The sequence below is a fragment of the Filicampus tigris genome, chromosome 8, assembly GCF_054856515.1.
Source record: "Filicampus tigris isolate MCC_2025a chromosome 8, RoL_Ftig_1.0, whole genome shotgun sequence".
NCBI lineage: Eukaryota > Metazoa > Chordata > Actinopteri > Syngnathiformes > Syngnathidae > Filicampus > Filicampus tigris.
The window spans coordinates 20,405,101-20,424,553 of NC_141224.1; the positions used below are offsets into that span (position 1 = coordinate 20,405,101).

The 19,453-nt window shown below is 38.4% G+C and overlaps 1 protein-coding gene across 2 annotated transcripts in view; it reads right to left on the reverse strand.

Moving 5' to 3' along the window:
• Positions 1-8,383, reverse strand: part of zfpm2a (zinc finger protein, FOG family member 2a) — a 123,554-nt gene extending 115,171 nt beyond the window's left edge. For both annotated transcript variants that reach the window (XM_086038466.1, XM_086038465.1), the window contains exon 1: positions 7,963-8,383. In XM_086038466.1, the coding sequence (XP_085894592.1) occupies positions 7,963-8,002 (40 nt within the window). In that variant the 5' untranslated portion in view covers positions 8,003-8,383. The remainder of the gene's footprint in view (positions 1-7,962) is intronic.
• Between the last annotated feature and the right edge of the window lie 11,070 nt (positions 8,384-19,453).

Below are 19,453 nucleotides of genomic sequence, written 5' to 3' on the forward strand. Positions count from 1 at the left end.
GTGAAGCGCAGATTAAAATCCAATCTGATACCATGAAACAAAAATTCCATTTTAGCTGGCTTACACTTGCTCGGTGTCAACAGTTTTCAGTAATTACTAGATAAGCATTCTCTGAAATGCACAAAGAAAATAGGATAATTCAGAAATAATAGTGACTGCTTTTCTCCCTGAATGTTTACTCACTTAGCCACTTAGCAAGGCCTGCTTTGAGATAATAAGTATCAGATGTGCACTTTGCATCATGTCAATACTTTTGTCACACACCCCGCCTTATCTGATCGTCACAAGTCATCAAAAATATAATCAATAGTTATCAACCAGTTTCGATTAGAACTGCATTACGACTAATTTTGCTGCAGCACTTTCTGCTCATCTCATGCAGAAAGATACGGGCCCCCGATCTTATGAGCTGTAAGCTGTGCAGTCAACAGCTTGAGTAGCTTTGAAATGGCGGAAATCAAAAGACAGCTTCTTGAAAGTATAAACATGTTTTGAAGTTTGTTTTATATTTTAAGCACATTTGACATAAATTGTTTATCTATTTACAAACCCTTGTCATTAGTTATTTTCCACTGAACTCTAGATGCTATGCATTTCATGCCATTCGTCTGGCAGAAAATGCTGATGTACAAATTGAACTGAAAGGCTTGTTGCTTTAATCCTCTGTTGCCACCTATGCCTTAACTATCCTTAGAGCTTGGTGCATTTCATCCAAATGTAAAGTTCTGCAATACGCTCTCACCCCGCCACCCCCCCGAAAAAAAAATGTAATTCCTGGAAAGCTACAGATTTGGCCCGAACAGCTATTAGGGTGTCACTCTGTGATGTGACAAGCTACTACACTTCTTTGGAAATGGTGTTCGCTAAATTATCCCCTTCATGACAGTTTGGACATGAATGCATTTTCTATTAATTACACTATATTGTGACAATGCCTTATAACAGAGTTATTTTTTCAGGAGTCTCTGTCCTTCGCATCATTCAAAATCCAGTGAAAACAAAAAAGCCTAGTATCTGTGTAATAGTGCTTTGATTGACTGAAATCACTCAAACAGAACTAATCACGTTGAGTCAAATTATTTTTAAATACATTGTGGAAAATTGCCAAACATAAACCTGAATATTTTTGTTAGTGACAATGTCTCAACCGTACTCTCATTGTGTGCAGATCTAAAACAATTGTGGCCCATAGAGAAGCGTGATGAAACCACCATACGTACAGTATTCACAATAGAGAACATCAAAAGCATTTGGTGGCATTAAAACAACTGCAATACCCCTCAACTCCTTAATTGTCCAATTGCTTCATTCCTAATCTATGTGCATCACCAAGGTGAAAGGAACAGCGCTAGTTAAATGAAAGAAGAATTCATGATGTGTGGCAGCCTCTCTTCTCAGCCTAGCTATTTCCTCTCTTGGCTGGGCGAGAGAATGTTAAATGAGGCAATTGTGTCCCGGAGGCAAGAAGAGGATGAAAAAAAGCAGGCATTGCCCCTGCTCCAACCCTAAGGAACATTCTGCAGCATGATGAGCTACATCCAAGTACCCTGGCCTGCCATTTTACCTAAATAGCTCAGAATGAAGCGTACTTGTGATGGAAACAGAGCACTTTGCTTGCAGTTACATTTGAAACACATTGAGACCTAGAATAATGGCATCAGAACCGCCATCAAAGCTAACATACAAGAGTCTTAGTTATTCCCAAAGACAGCATTATTCAAATATTAAGTTCAAATAATCATTTGTTTGATTGGGATTCTGAATATGAGAATGATTAGTCAAAGTGAAAAATAATAAGAGAATGCCATCCGAATTTGGTAAAATGATCAAAATCTGGGCTACGACATGCATTGCACACACATTGAATGTGAGTACAGGAATGCTAACACACATTTGCAGATGTACATACATATATATATACACATGGACAAATATTTTGATATTTTTTGATTGATATTATTATTATTTATTAGATATATATATATATATATATTATTATATATTTTTTTGATATTATGATATGAGTTTAAATATACTGGATGTCCAAATTCACATGTTTTTGAAGTTTTTGGAAAGGAAACTCTGGCTAAATAGTAGCGAAACCTGCTATGGCCAAGCCGCATCTCCCAATAATCAGTGGTAAAATGGTCTCCTGCAATTATCAATTTTCTTATAGGTATGTTTATCAATTTATCTCATGACGCAACAAGATGTTGCTACAGCGACTTTTTTTTAAATGTACCATGTGAAACATAACAACAATCAGTTCGACCGAGTAGGGTGCTGAGTAGGAACTTTAAATATTCTGTGGGTGTGTTTGCAGGAAACCGATCTCCCCTGCAGTCCCACACTGTCAGCTATAGCGACACACTCCACAGTGACACCTCTGATAATCAAAGCTTTGTCTGGGTCTTAAAAGGACGTACTTGAACAACAGCAAGACCAGAGGCTCTCTTTGCTTGTAATGGCCTTTGGACATCAATATTTAAATCTTACATCTCTGTTGTGATTAGAATGTTGCCTTTCTCCCCCACCCCCAGCCCCTGTCCTGGAACAACAAGGTGGGGGTAAAAGAAAGCCTAAATCAATGATCTTTGAGTCTAAACTAGATTCCTAAGCAGTTTGCCACTCTCAGCAGCAAGATAAGATAAACTCTCTTTGACCTTAGAGATGAAGTTGCCATGACAATCAGGGAGTCCACTTCTTTATTGATATTTTCCTGATGTAACAACAAATGGAACTAGATCCTGCGCTTGATAATGGTGATTAATTATTACCAATATTGATCCCTACAAGCAGGAGCCAAGGCTATTAACTTAAAGCAGGCTGAAAGTCATTGTTACCTAGGGGCTCAATAGGCATTCCTGATATCAAATCTGAATAAACAGAGAGCTACACAGTCAAGTCATAAAAAAAAAAAAAAACACAAAGTGACAATAAAATTATTAGAAGACGCTATTTACACAATATTATAAATCCATATGGCCTACATATTATTTATAAAATTGAAGGGTTTTTTAATATTAGGAGAGCAAGAGTACCAAAATAAAACAAACCCACACAATGATATCCTGGGCAAGCAGTTATTGGAATAATAACAGAAGAATCCAGGAAAGAGGATGATAAAGAGGAAACTGTGTGAGGAAGTGACCTACACCTTGGTTGCAACTCTGCCCACATATCATATCACTGTCTCGGCTTTGCAGGCTGCAGGGCCACCGAGGACAGGCACTGGCATTCCATCGGCTAGCAAGCACAGGACCATCTAACATGACACACGGCTCTTTTTAACATTAACAAAGCAAACAACAACATCTTTTCCCTATGGCTTCAGATATCAGCAGTTAAGATCAGTGCAAAAATATTCAGCATCAATTCTTAACTCTCTCTCCCTCTCTCTCTCTCTCTCTCTCTCTCTCTCTCTCTCTCTCTATACTAGATGTATATATATATATATATATATATATATATATATATATATATATATATATATATATATATATATATATATATATATATATATATATATATTACTTATATACTTATATCTAAAACTTGTTTTGCTGCAAAAGTAATGAGGCAATTGGGTATCCTTCAATATAAGACAAGGAAACAACACAAGCTGTTATTGTCAGGGAACAGATGTCAGTGTGAAAGTTGGCATTCAGCAACCATTCTGCTTCTGAAACAAATCAAGAAGAAAAACACGGGAGACACAAAATACTGTCACCTAATGAAAGACAGACCCTTAAACATACAGCGAGGGAGACACACGGACATTTTTTGATTTCCCACCCCCGAAACATGTGACAGACGCAGTTGCCAGTGTTTGTGGGCAAGGGTGAGAGGCAGCACGATGTAACTACTGCAGTACACAGCAATATCCGCAAGAACACTGTGCTTAGTTGTGAAAATCATGGGCATTATTCAAGATCCACCAAATAAATACTTCAACACAGCTCACAGCTCCAATCCACTCGGGCATATTCTTGTTGTATTGTACAGTACATGTGCTAATGTATTCAAGCGCGCGCGCACATGCACACACACACACACACACACACACACACACACACACACACACACACACACACACATACAGGATGTTGGCAGACAATTCAGTAAACACTTCTCTTATCCTTTACTACTGTAATCTGCCTCTGATAAATGCCCCTCAAAGATAGAAATGTCACCTCATATGATAACGGTTTGCTGTCGTTCCATAAGTGGCCATATGCAAAGGCTGGGCAGATTAACAGTGAAGCAAAGAAAATTGTTGAAAGAAAAGAATATATACTTGTATGTTTGGATTTGCTTTTGCTTCAACCTACAGGGACTACATTGTGTTTGTAGAAATAAAGGGAATCCAAATGAATGTACAGAATTTAAAAGTTAATTAGCAATTTACAATGGGGTACAAATAGCAAAAACCTCAAATTAATTTTCACTTCAAATATTGTTTGTAATCTACAAAATCAGGATGGCCCTTTTCAACTTTTCCATAGGGTACCATATGTAAAAAAAAAAAAATGACGAAGAACATGATTGCACACTGCAGTGGATTATCTTTTTGGATGTGAGATCACTATCACAAGAGTAGATGAAGCATAACGACAATATGCCATCGTGTTAAACCCTGGGAAATGCGGGCGCTGTACAACCGTACAGTTGAAGAGCAGTAATCACTACAGTACAGCTTGCTACTTCATTCTGATTGGATAATGTGAAGTAAAAGAAGCTGCACACATTCTCAGGTGGTCCATATAAAGATGACAACAGTTAAGGCTAAAGCACTAAGTCAGTTTAATAAGCACATTTGACACTAGATGTCTGAGCGTGGCCACAGAGGGCTGCTTCAATATGTTCCCATAAACACTAGGGGAGGCACACCCCCTACATCATCCAGATTCCACTTTATGCTGTGAAACTTTGGGGGGCAATTTTACAGAAAAATTACTCCGAGGGGCCTGGTTTCAATTCAGCCTGTTCATATCTTTCCTTCCTATTAAGCATCAAAATGTTCTCCTCTCAATTGCAATAGAGGTATGGACACCAGCAGCAGCTGGAAGAAGGGAGGGAGAGAAGGAGGATAGGGTGGGGGTGAGAAGCGAGGATGCAGAGAACTTGGTGGCATTCACACATCATATTACAGAAGCTAATCGCAATCCGCAGAGCATCAGCGATATTTTCATCACTCCTGTCCGGTCCGGCCAACCGGCCTAACAATCTGGGCAATTTATTGGCATATTGGCACGGGGTGATAAGGCTAAAAACAAGAGCAGCGAGCAGCTGGGCCAGGGAGATGAGCTGATAACATTGATATGTGCTCCCACACAAAACACCTCCACCACTATCTCCTTCTTCTATCAAACTCCTATTACAATAAAAAGTGTATGTGTTTTCTCTTTCCTCGAAAAGGGGTGGGTGATACAGAAACTGGGTTAAAAAAAAAAGAAATATATATATATATATATATATATATATATATATATATATATATATATATATATATATATATATATATATATACGTGTGTAGGTGTGTGCGCGCGTGTAATATTACACAGAAAAAAAACAAGGGGGAAAATACATAATTTATCACTGTATTATCGGGATATCCAGGCAGCCTAATCAAGAGTACTGAGTGACTATTTTTTGCCTTATCATCCAAAGTGGTGGAAACGGAGAAGGAATTATCAGGCAGCTGCAGATTGCTAGGCTGGAATTTTAATGGTAATAATCGGGTTTCTGATGGTATATCTTCCCTACTTATCTTTCCCATTATCTGCCCTTATCTCTCCAGTCATCGGAGCAAATTAATGGTGCTCTTTCAGCATTGCCTTTTTATCACCGCTCAGAGAGCACCCAAGGGGAAAGAATAAGCAAAATATTAAAATACTGCATAAATCACAATTTTAGATAACAGTCCAATGTATGCAGGAGCGGGTGGGGGTGGCAGCGCTGGTGGTGGGGGCACTGCGCCCAACAACCTTTTTGTCCTTTAGAATGACTGTCTCCGCTGACTTTCTATGCAGTGGCTTTTCCCCAGAGTTCCCGGGGTGGGAGAGAGGATCTAGGCTCCTCGTGACCTTTCTAGTGGCAACTCGGGCTTGATTATACAGCCGCACATGGGCTGCACATCAACATGATCTTACACATGACATATTAATTCGCACACAGCCAGGTCACAATGCTGCAACACAAATGTTAGACTTCCTCCGCTAGACAACAACATTTCGATGCTGCAATTGGATTGGCTCAAAGATGAGCAGGGCCATCATGTCATACGTGGTTGTGTGTATTGTACTTTACTAGATGTGTTATATGGCTTTGCTATGTTCAGCTAACAGTTTGAAAAAAAAAATCAATAAATACCACAAAACATTTTTCTCTTTTGGCCTTATGGAACTGAGAGTGAAATTCCAAATTGATGGAAGGCCCTGTTTGAATTGATATACAGTAATGAAAAAAGTTACAGTGAGTAAAAAAGTTTGAATGGGAAATATATTATCAGATAAAATGCAACAAAATTATTTATTATTGAAAATGTATTGTAAAAGTCCAAATTAGGGACTCATTTTAAAACAACTGATTTAATAAGATGGGTAAACATAAACATTTGGGAATTAAAAATGGCAAATAGAGTCCTTTGAGGCTCTATTTTGTGGTACAAAAATAATAAAAAGCTATTTAATACCTTGTCCAACGTGGAAAGTGTATGCAAATAAATGCTAACACACATGCGCTCCTTAAACAAGTGTTTTTCTCTTTAGTGCCTGTCTGTGTCTTTAGTCCCTCGCTCGAAATTGTTGTAATGGTGAAGAAGCAAATGTATCGTGAGTTGAAGACAAATTTTTAACAGTGGAATTTTGATGCTATGACCTCCAACTACGGTCCAAAGTGTGTCAACCTCCTGCAGCAGTGAAGTGCTGAAAGAAACACCAACACTACACATCCTTACTGAATACACACACACACACACCCCCACACACACACCTACACACACACACATCAGAATGCTGAATGTCGAAGAATGCTGATGTGTCAGTATGTGAGTATGACGGTTGAAATACTCCAAATTAGGTGAGTCAACAATAGAGTGGATTTATAAGTATTTATAAGTAAATATATACCGGTAGATAGATTGATCTGCCACTCTATAAATTCAAAGTGTAGGCCAGGGGTTCATGCCTTTACACACACACCATAAAAACAGAATTAAAAAAAAAACAGCAGTAAGGTAATCTACCCAATACTTAGTGACTTGTAACTAAAATATATGTTCATTATGCAGAGGGCACGAGTGTCAACACCTCTTTAATCAAGTACAGTTTTACGAAATAAAAAAATAATCAATTGTATCAACAATACATATGACATACATTACTGGAGATGTGCATCTGAAAATGTTGTCAAATACCATTCATTAAAAAAAATCTCTACAGTAAGACCTGTGTGTATCAAGTCAGGTACACACACCTGCATGTAAGGGTCAATGACTATGGTTTTATGTGTGTGTGCGTGTGTGCGTGTGAGTCAGACAATGTGAGGCAATTAAAGCATGTAATAGCACAATTCAATAGCAATTTGTATAGTATATTGAAACCATTGTTTTGTAACATTTTTGAGTACATGTATATATCCATTTTGGAATTGGCTACCCAAATGAGGATGCACATGCACACTGAACTGATGCACTGATGCAGGACACATACTTGAGGATGGAAACTAAATGAAAGTAGGAGCAAAGCGGCGGTACTCAGTCAGTATGCACCTTTGGTCAAACTTTGGAGTCACGGGGTGGCACCACGAGATTTTGGACCGGAACCCACCCCTTTAGAACCGACACAATTAAGTGCGAGGGGAGCGCGTTTACTGTCACATGAATGGCGAGAGTTGGGCGTTGAGCAAGCTCTACAAAGCAGAAATACAACACCCGAAGAAAAACAAAATCATAACTTACGTTTGATCTGCCTGGGGTTGCTCTGCTTCCTTCGGGACATGACTGCTGCGTGGCCAGTCAGTGAATCCAGGTGTAGTGTTGACAGAGCGATAGATTTTGCTTCATCCAAGCAGTTTTTTTTTTTTTTTTTTTCTCGTTTTTTTTCTGGAGGTAACTGAGAAGGGGAAAAGAAGAAAAAGCGGCTATATACTTCTTTTTCTTTCTTTTTTAACGTCTATCGTTCCGTCTGTCTTCGCTTTATCTTTCTGTCCTCCCTGGCTCTGGCTTTGGCTTTGCCCCTCTCTCTTTTCCCCACTCTCTCTTCCTCTCACATGCTCGCACGCTCTCTCTCTCTCTCTCTCTCTCTCGCTCACTCTCTCGCTCTGTCTCTCGCCCTCTCTTTCTCGCTTTCCTTTCGGTAATGAGGATACTGAGCTTTACGGCGTTCCGCGTGCTCTGACTGTGGAGGTGAAGGCGTTTCGCGCTTTTGTTTGAAGATTAGGTTTGTTCCTCATCGTCCACCGTAGCCATTGCTCTGTGAACTTGAGTAGATATGCAGTTGATAGTTTGTCATTAGACACTTGAAATTAGATAAGCATTTATTTATAACTAAAAACGCCAATCTGTCATATTACACTCAATTGCATAACAATAACAATAAACAATAATAATCATTTATTATTATTATTATTATTGTTATTATTATTGTTATTATTATTATTATTATTATTATTATTATTATTATTATTATTATTACTATTATTATTATTATGTGATTGGCTGGTGACCAATTCCAAGCCTCTTGCTCCATGTCAGCTGGGATTTGCTCCAGCACGCCTGTGGTGAGGGTAATTTTCACACAATAGATTAATATTAATAATAATAATAATAATAATAATAATAATAATAATAATAATAATAATAATTGTGCTATTAGACTTAGAATCCCAACATATCAGCAAATATACAGTGGTATGTTTCTATTCGCTAAATTCAAATTGCAATCCCGCCTTTTAATTGTTGTATTTGTTACTGCACACACAGGGAATTTGTAGACCTCCCACCCCCAATAAAATAAAATGAAATAAAATAAACGCCTAATACTGCATCATTATTTATATCACAAAGTTACAAGCTAAAATATTTGTGTTACATTTTGGCCACTTGTTCCTATAAAGAATGGACTCTCAGAGTTTGACCCAACCGATTTACATTTCATTGCAAATTGTGAATTCTGTACTTGCATCTTTCAATGAAAGAGATATGTAAATCGGTATGGAGGTATATTCCCAGACTGAGGATGTGCATTTTATTCAAACAATTGTAATTCATATTTAATAAGCGCCACTGCAAGTGATCAACAATTCTCTCAGACTATATAGAGTATGTCTCAAAAAATGTATTTAAAAAATACAAGGGGAGAAAGAACAGCCCTCTCAATATTCAGAGATGGATTCCCATGTTCTGAAAAGTTGCCCAAACTGGAAATCACTCTCTTCAATTAGCCTGTTGGACTGCAAAAGAAGACAAGCAAGTGGCCTGTGAAATTATCTCATAACCCAATTCCACAACTTTGGAATGGAGTCTAAAACTACGGAATAATTCATGTGACAGACGGTCAGCGGTGGTTCACCTCCATAAGAGCATCTGCTTTGCAAGCTTTCTCATCCTGTGCTCCCCCTCTATCCTCTGGTGGCTACAGTTTAAAGTAAAAGCTTTCTTTAATTCTCTCCATGCCACATAATGAGCCAAATGGCCGTGGCAGTCATGAACAGTAAATCATTGCTGTCAAAACTCTGAGAGTTGTTAAATGTTGAAGCATGCTCACTGTATGAATCGATATTTATAAATATATAAACAAGAATAATAATCAAGTTAACTATCATTCCTGGGTATATGACTGATAGGGTGATAGGTGTGAAAACCTTTCAAAATGACAGTTATTTTATGTACTTGCATAATTCGAAACACAATCTTTGAAACGGTTAAACATTGGACAGTCAATAGACCCATAAATAGCACACTGCCTATTGGTGATATTCATACTATTCCAGGCCCAAATCAATAATAATATTTGGTAGAAGCAAAAGCTTTTTGCATGAGAAGGGAGCAAATTTGCCATCTGAAGATTAATTTAACGCCACTCCTAAATCCTGTGACTGCAGCATGGTTGTTCTCCGCTGTTCCTGAGCCTCAGTGACTTGTTTGAAGCAGTGCGTGATTGACAGGTATGAATTTGCATCAGCGAGAGAGATTTTTTTTTTTTTTTGTCCTCACTGCTCAAACCAGATGGTTGTGATAATTAACATGATACTGTTTCCATCACAGGGGAAATCACTGACACAAGGTTGGTCATATTAATAGGTTAAGGTATACTGTATGCTGTTGGGATGTTGCACAGTGTAGCCACATAATCAGATTATTAGGGGAAAGGTTGATTTGATGTGCTAAATCATTTGATTACAACTGCCAAGTCACATCTGGGGACTGCTGCTCAGCGTCAGTGCAGGCAGGGAAGGTGTGTTGTCTGTGGCTGCATCATGCTCAGTATTTGACAAATACTTCAGTGGCTCACCTAGAGCTGCCTAATTGTGCCATGTTAGTATTTTCTGACAAATTTCGTATATCTACAGCAATGTGATTATTTACTTCACAATGACTGATTTCACAAAAAATACAGCTATATTTATTGACTCCATTGCACTTTCACAATGGATGTAAGTGACTAATAAAATTACACGGTTGATAGACAAGAGGAAACTTTTGTGGCTTAATTTACTTATGGTTAAATCGAGGGGAAAAATATTGTTGGTAAACTGTAATAGTTGGCGGGATCAAAGCTCTAATTGTTGTTAAATCAAATATTGCCATACATATAGAATTTTGGCTACAGTTAAGTCAATGCATCTCAGTGTTTGCTTAATGACAGAACACAAACGGTACGTTCTAAAGGGTTGAGTGCAAGGAGGAGGCCAGTAATTTTCATTACCAAGACACAATAGCAAAAGCTGTCCACCACTTTTTACTCTTAATTTCACGCTGACATTCTATTGTATGATAAATGATGACGCAAATATATTGACATGATGATGTTTCGAGTTACTGTCCATATTGGAGCCGACACGTCCTATCATAGACCCACAGTTGTTTGTTGACAAGCAACTTATTACTACTTAGGACTAGCTTAAAGCTTAAACAAAACAAAATAATAAATCATTTGTTTTCCTGGATTCATATTTAAAAAGCCTCTCCATTAAGTTGTATTATGACAAAGATACATTTGCAAAGGGTAGGTCTTACAGTATTTTCACTCTCTATTGACATTTCAACAACTCCACCAAATGCTAAAATTCATAAAGGTTAAAATGGTACCACTCTGTGTTAGTTTGTTCTGAATGAAACATATTACATACTCTCAACAGCATGCTCCCTCTTACACTGCATGCAAGTGAGCAGCTGTGCTGCATGTACAGCATGTATGTCACAGTGTTGGCCATGACAAATTACTAGGTTGATGTCTTTGAGGAGATCACACATGTCCGGTGGCAGTGGGAGTGACAGCTATCCCTTGGACAGGAACTCCATCCTTAAAGAGCCGCCTCAGCAGCTGAAGTTGGACAGCAGTGTTATGATTTTGCCTGCTGTGGTGACACCCTCTGGCTGTTGGGGATTGGTTTGTCTCCAAAGGAGTGAGTGTGTGCATATGTGTGCCTGTGTGTGTTAGTGTCGCATGTGCATGTGGGCCTGTGCCACCGGTCTCAAGAAATCCCCTTGCGTTATTTTACAACATTACTTTAATATGATGTATAGTTTCTAATCGTTATTTCAAATTGGAGTTGCTGTTGTCCTGACGCAGGTTGCGTTTGAGCCCATCCATCCAGCAGACCGGCAGCTCCTGCAGCAGCAAGCAAACAGATGTCTGAGAGAGTGCCCACTCTGCTGGCTAAGCTGCTAAAACCACCCGCGGGCCTGGAGGCCTCAGTGGCACTTCTTTCCAAGAGGCTTTATTCTCTACATCAGCGTCTAGCACCCACACACCCCCATCCCAACCCGCCATCTCTTTCCCAATATCATGTCTGCTACCACTAAAATAAATTGTTAATATTGAATACTGACAAAGACCACATTTGTATTTTTCAAAAATAACGACAATGCCTTTAATCCACCAAGTTTACACCAGAAGAATGCACTCAAGGAGCAACAATACAAAAAATAAGGTTGGCTGAACAGAGCATGTCCATCCCATTAGAAATGACGGTAACTCTGTAAATAAATGAAGGCGGAGGGAGAAAGAGACAGGGTAGCATATTCGAATACTACTAATCTCAGTTTCCTATTATGTGGTCAAATCTGAGATTGTAGCACCTCCAGGGGATAACAACTGCCTTTCAATGGATTAAATGACTAAATACCCTATTTCAGTTTCAAGGACGTAATTAGTTTAAATAACTGCTGCTCCATTAAGAGAGAAGAACGTTGATCAGACAGTTGAAAGTGGAGGAATGCAGCCTGTCACATAATAAGAACTCAAGTGAATGGTGGAACTGCCTCTTTTCTTAAAAGACACCCGATAAGAGAGCTGTAAATACTACTTTTAACTTCTCTTTTTTTGTCTTTCATAGTGTTGGGATCCTAAATTGAAAACTCGATCAAATTATACTGTAAACATTGGTTTAGTATTAGAAAGGGGAGGGACAGTCTAGCCCTGGAATTCAGGAACTCCTTCCAAGTTGGGCATTTTCACAATATTCTTCTTTGGCATTTCTTAATTTGTGCCTTGTGTTAGTTAAATTATTTCAATAAGCAAAATCAATTAATATTGCACTGCTCCAGTAGCATGCAGGACTTTGGACATGAGCAAAAATGTGTGCTACAATATGATGAGAGAATACACACTGCAAGCAGTGGGAGAGGGCGTTAGTCTGGGATGTGGCCTCAACGGCCCCATATAGCATGCTTGAGGGATTGAGGGATGCACACTAAAAATGAAAAGTAATTTATAGAAAATTATGTCATTTTAATTATGCTTCTGTCATTTATTGTCATAGAAAGTGTTGGATGAGCTCCTTTTCTAGTCAGACTTTGTCATCAATGTTAATAAGACTTACCGGTAATATTAAGAACGCTGATTTGCAGTTACTGGTTAATGATTTTTTTAAGATATTCACATTACTAGAAGTATATTCACACAACAATATGCTTAAACATCAAGTCTTGATTTCTGAGATATTGGAAAATAATTTTACGTGTGCATTCTACTTTTAAAGATGTATTCTACTTGGAATGGAAATACCAGTCATTATTTTCTTACAATATGTTTTTGTCATTTTTCTCATATATGTCGACATATGTTATAGCTGTTTTAACACTTTATCTACTCAAAGATAAACGACTGTTGTTTCCCCATTAGCTGCACACATCACCAGGCATTGGCGAAAATGCCCATGAAAGTTTTGTCGTGTAGCTAGCTCTATGGTAATTCCACCATCACCTTCCTCACTGTTGTCATATCACCTAGAGATTTATTTTGCCGTTGGAACAATACATTTGTTGGTTTAGATTTTTTTTTCTTTACATTAATATAGGCGTTTTTAAAATCCTGTTATTTTATATTGTGAATTTGTGAAAGGTCAAGTATATTACGGTATATATAGATTCTATATGCATTGTGAATCCATCCCATCCTGATCCCTATTCTCATATGCAAGACCCACACCAGAAAACACCATCGTAATAAAGTCTGTTGATGTATTTTATAAGTGTGTCTGCTGGTTTATTACATATGCAGAGGCATCAGTGCACAGTAAAATGGAAAAATGCAATGTATTCAGAGAAAGGCAGGCCGTAGACAGCTCAGAAAATAAATCTACATCTGCCAAGCTCCATGCAAACGGCACAGCCATCCTTAATGGTGAAACCATTGATGAAAACAGATAAACATTTTAAATATTCAGGCATTCCTTTCACCCAGTATCAAAAGCGTCCAGATGTGGGAAGCTGAAGTTGTTATCACAAAGCCAAAGACAGCCATTGAAAGGAATTCCTCTGAATTTTCAACCGTATAAAAGTATTTTATGGCATGCAAATAAATGGTAATTTTACACTAGAAATAAAAACATGCCATTAAACCCCATCATTTGGGACTAAAACTCCACAAACAGGAGACACTTTCAATTTGCTTTGCCTGTCTCCCTGTTAGATGCCTGCGATTGCCGCGAAATTAATCCATTTAACAATCTGTGGCTTAAATTTGGGGATTTACAGTTTTTTTTAGAATATCAATAAGTTCCAATTGAAGAGAGGATTCTTTTGCAATTCAGGCATGTGCAGGCGATAACGCCAGAGTTGGCATGAAGAGAGGCAAAGATGGATTAATTATGCAGAGAACATGGAAATTCTGCTTATCATCGCTTAGCAAAGGAGCCCAGCTCACATAATCAGAAAACGAGGATGAAAAAAATAACAATGCAATGGCACCTTCCAGCCCATCATCTACAAGTTAGATTTTTCCTGTAATTAAAAAGTAACATACAATTATATTCATATCTCATATGCAGACTTTGAGTGGCTGTATATTAAATAATTACAGTTAGATACAAGGGCGGAAGTGAAAATTCAAAAGAAAAAAAAGAGGTTGAAAAATATATACAGTATATTGTATCAGGTTATCGGTCCCCAAGGTTGTATTGAACCACTTACAAAGTGGAAACTATTTAATCATCTTTGGAAAGAAAACCAAATCATAGACAAAACAGAGATAGTAGAAGACAAATGAAGAGCTCAAATGCAAAAACAGACATCTCCATTTTTTGTGAGTTGCATAAAATGTGTTTTATTTTTATTTTTTGTAAAAAAAAAAAATCATTTATTTCTGGTGCAGGTTTAAGCTAATAATTTGTATTTAGGGTATTCTAAGTAAATGTATATTAAGCAATTTAGGGGCAAATTTGGGGAGAAGTCGGAAATCAAACTTTTAATTAAAAGGTCCATTTAAGGTGACTCTAAGAAAATAATTTTGGTTAAAAAAAACAGTCGAAATATTTTTACGTAACTATTAAATTACACTGAAATGGTATTATGCTTTATAAATACAAGTTAATAACAGGTGGGTGGATCAAAACTATTATTTCTTGAACAAACCCTTAACCTAAATTTAAGTTTGCCCTTAATTCTAACCCTTCAAAGGGAGAGAGACAAGTCACATTTATTCCGCAGAGTCAGTTATCTTCTACTTCCTGAAGATCCTGTCGACCTACTTGATTGCGACCAACATCGGCGAAGTATTCCTCGAAGAATCTGTGGACCTGATCACTAACACCAATCTCATTCATGTAGTGATAGGAATTGCGGATGTCTTTTTTGCCTCCCCTTGATTTTTTGGGGGCATGTTCTGTTTGTGCCTGCTGGTGATGCCATTTTCCTTCTGCTCACAATCTTGCCTGGCCAATTCTAGCCACACCTGATTACAATCATCCTTGTTTGGTATCTTCTGTAGATCCAGTCTCCAATGGGAAGGTGTCGCAGTCATGCTCAGTCTCTGCTTTGCTTATCGCAACACTTGCTGTAAGATCTAGCTTCGTACCTGTTGGATTTCAGTTTTGCCAGTTCCAGAAGTACTTCATCCGTCCATCCATCCATCCAATGTGTCCTGGATCACCCCAAGGACCTCCTCCTATTGGGATGTGTCCAGATCCCCTCACCAGGGAGTTGCCCAGGAGGCATCCTAAATAGATACCTGAGCTACCTGATCAGGCTCCTCAAGCCTGAGCCACTCCTGGATGACCAAGCTTCTCAACCTAGACATCCTGTATCCACAAGCTTTTAGTCATAACCCACAGCTCATGACCATATGTGAGGGTAGGAACGTAGATCGACCAATAAATCGAGAGCTTTGACTTTCGGCTAACCCCTACTTTGCCATGAAAGACCAATGAAGAGCCTGCATCACTGCAGAGGCAGCACCAATCTGCCTGTCAATCTCGCTTTCCATTCATCCCCCACTCGGAATTGGTATTGGTATTAAGAACTTCTGTGATTTCTTTTGTGATCCATTGTCGATCGATCTTGCAATGGCATATTTTTTTTGTTTCGTTTATCATTGCCTTCCTTTCACCGTGGCGCCGTCCACCTGTAGTTTGCAATTTAGCCTCATAGTGCAGAGGTCGTGAGTAGATGGTTAATTATGATTCATACTTTTCAGCTAGTTGACACACTGTGGGAGTAGACCAGGGATGGGCAACTGGTGACTCCCTGCGGGCTGCACTTTGAGTGGTTCTTTAATTAAATCCTACCCCCCAACCCCCCTCACCCCCAAAATGTATTTATTTACTTTTTTACAAAGTAAAATATTCTTCAGAAAACACAGCTAAACATTCTTGATATGGTCCGTACGGAGAATGAAAAAATCGGATAATAACCAAAAGTCAAATATCTGGTCTGGCCCCTGCGTGGTCCAAACATATTTCAGACAGCCCAAAAGCAAGTCAATGGTCACTCCTTATTCCCACTTTTACCACACCAGTCCTGAATGACCATGAATGCATAATGACGAACTGGTGCAACAACAACAAGGACAAATCATATGGTGTGGTGATGTTTTTCCCCTCTACATTATGTTGTCTGACTTTTATTTAGTAGTTAGGGTGAAGTTAAAACTATTCAGTAGGGCCAGTATGAGAAGTATAGAGGTAAGGAAAATTGTTCTATCAAATGAGATTTGTAGCTTTGAGTAAACTCTGCAGCATGTCAGCCGACTACGACTTTTTCAAAAGACCCCATGGAGCAAATCCCTTGAAACTTATTGGGTCATTCTTCTCATCCAAGATAGCTTTCCAGTCCACTTGCAGTTTGCCGGCCTTTCAGAATGTGCACCTGTTGCTAGAGCCTTGATTTTGCTTTTTGATCAGAGGGCACTCTGACAAAAGCTGTCGAGACGAGTCTGAAGAAGAAGAAGAGGCAAGAGAAAAGATCCTTATCGAATGTTCTCCACCGGACAATGAATTTTCACTCACCATTCAAATGTATCTGTGGAATGCTTGAGTGATTCATTACAGCAGATCCTGAAGTGTGACAATGGACCTCAGAAATGAGTGATGGTATCTTTTGGCTGATTTCATTTCCCTGATCCTCCTTATCCCTCTGGCCTGTGTACCTCTATTAATTAGAAAGTAGGGATTTCCACTCATCAACTGATGGGTTTCATGCTCTGCTCTGTCACAAATCTCCTGTCTATGCTATCTCTCATTTCCCAACCGATGACTCCTTTGGAACTGGAGCTGCAAGTCAGGGTGGCTTTGGTAAATCATAAATATTTATAAACCGATTAAGAAAGAATAGTAAAGTTAGAACACACTGGTTGATTACCCTTGAACAGTGCACTGGATGACACCCCAAGGAAATGGAATGTGTCCGAGTGTATCTGAATCCATGTTTTCTTTGTTTCTTTTTCTTTCAGTATTCTTGCAGTTTTACGAAAATGTTTTGTTCCACATTGGTTGGAATATAAAATGTTAATATACTTTCATTTTGAACTATTTTTAACCCATTTGGCATTTAAAATCAGTAATTTATCACATATATAATTAGCTACCAATTCCACTAGCAGCAGTCTTACATAGGATGGTGCAAACATAAGACACGCCCGTGACACAAATTTCTTTATCTCTAGCTTTAGCATCATCATCATGAGCAATACAAATTGAAATGAAATGAGCCCCAAATATGTAGACATATGATGAATGTACTATAATTGGGTTTTCAGATTCCAAACGTGCTTCCTTTTAAAGCTAGTGTGATAATTGTTAAAATTGCAATGTACTATAAATCCAAAACACTGCTGTTCAAGATTAAACTGTTATGCAGTGATTACAAATGTACTAGACACATTGGGCCCTATTTTTGTTTCCTCCGATAGTGTATCCGTGTGTGAACCACCTGCAATGCCCTCAACCCCCTTTCTACAATTATTTGTATTATTCTACAAGATTGTCTCATGCTGGTGTCATATGAATGAAATAGTATTACGTCCACCATGCATCAAATCTGTCTGCCTGCACCTCAATTAAAATTGAAATATAAAATAGAACACCTTTTAGTCAATGTGAAATTTAGTATACTTTTTGTCACCAAATTGCGAGATGCGCTGGGGGGTGCGGCAGGAACGCTAAGTGTGGCGTAGCGGGTCCACCAAATTCACACACACTATAAACTAGGCCATTGCCCAGGCACGAAAATGAAGATGCACCCGTTTTTACACCAAGCGCAGACTAATTTCTGTCACCAAATTAGCAGGTGCTTCATGAGCAAGGCTGTTTCGTGCACCGGTAAGCCCAGACATGTACAACACAGCCCAAAAAATGCTAGACAAGACTTGCGCTGACACGAAAATGTAGTTACGCTCGTTTTTACGTTGGCGCCAGTCTACCAACATAGGGCGCATAGAATAAATATATCGTATTAAGCATATACGCTTTATGTCGAGAAATTATTTGGTCAAACATTTTGCTGCCTGTGGTTACACACTTAGCCAGCAGGTGGTTTCAGATGCACATGAAGCTTTGAGAAATGAAACTCTTCTCGAACTAATTGGCTCAAGTGGCACGAGGCTTCATCTCACCTTCACTAGTTGACATGCAGCTCAAAGAGGTCTGACAACCTACCGTTCACTATAAAAAATGGTCGTGCAAATTTATTGCTTCTTATGTTTAGCAGATTCAGAAAACAGGTCAGCTGTGATTGGTCGTTGTGAGCAGTTGTGATGTCATTTTCAGTCGACAGAAGACAAAATGGCCGCCCCCACAGACGGCTAAAAACGAGTGGATTAACACTTATTCCACAAACGCAAAATGAATCAGAATGCCGTGCTTAAACTAGTGTGCCTGCTGGGAACAAGTTTCTTGAAAAAAACATGTTTGGGTTGACTTCCGCGTTAAGTTCAGTAAAAAAACGGTTTTATGTTTTATTTCTAATTAAAGAAATAACTGTATTCTTAAACATCACCTATAAAAATGCACTTCCAATTGAGTATTGGCAAAACTGGTTTTAAATTTTATGTTAAGTGGGGTTGCTGGCATCTGTTGACTGTAACCAAAAAAGTAACTTGTATTCTAACTTAGTTTCTTTTAAAATCAAGTAGTCAGTGAAGTAACTGAGTTACTTTTTCAAGCTAGGTGTGGCAACACTGAGAGTGATCATTTGTCAAATTAGATCTAGAGAAGTTCCCAAGGGACGGAGAGGTTCACTGAGGGTGACTACATAGATTATGTTTATGTATATTACATGATTGGGTCAAAAACAATTTCGGTCAAAAAGGGACCAACCCACATCTTGGGTCAATATGATCCAATTTGATTTCTTTGATCAAGAAATTGGGTTGTTTTGTACAAAAGTAAAAAACGACCAAATTTTGGGTCGTTTTGAAGTTCTAATTCACTCCCACATTATAGAAAGAAAATCCAACTATGCTGTATATACATAAGTACCGTAATGGAATTTCTGATGTACTAGTAGAACT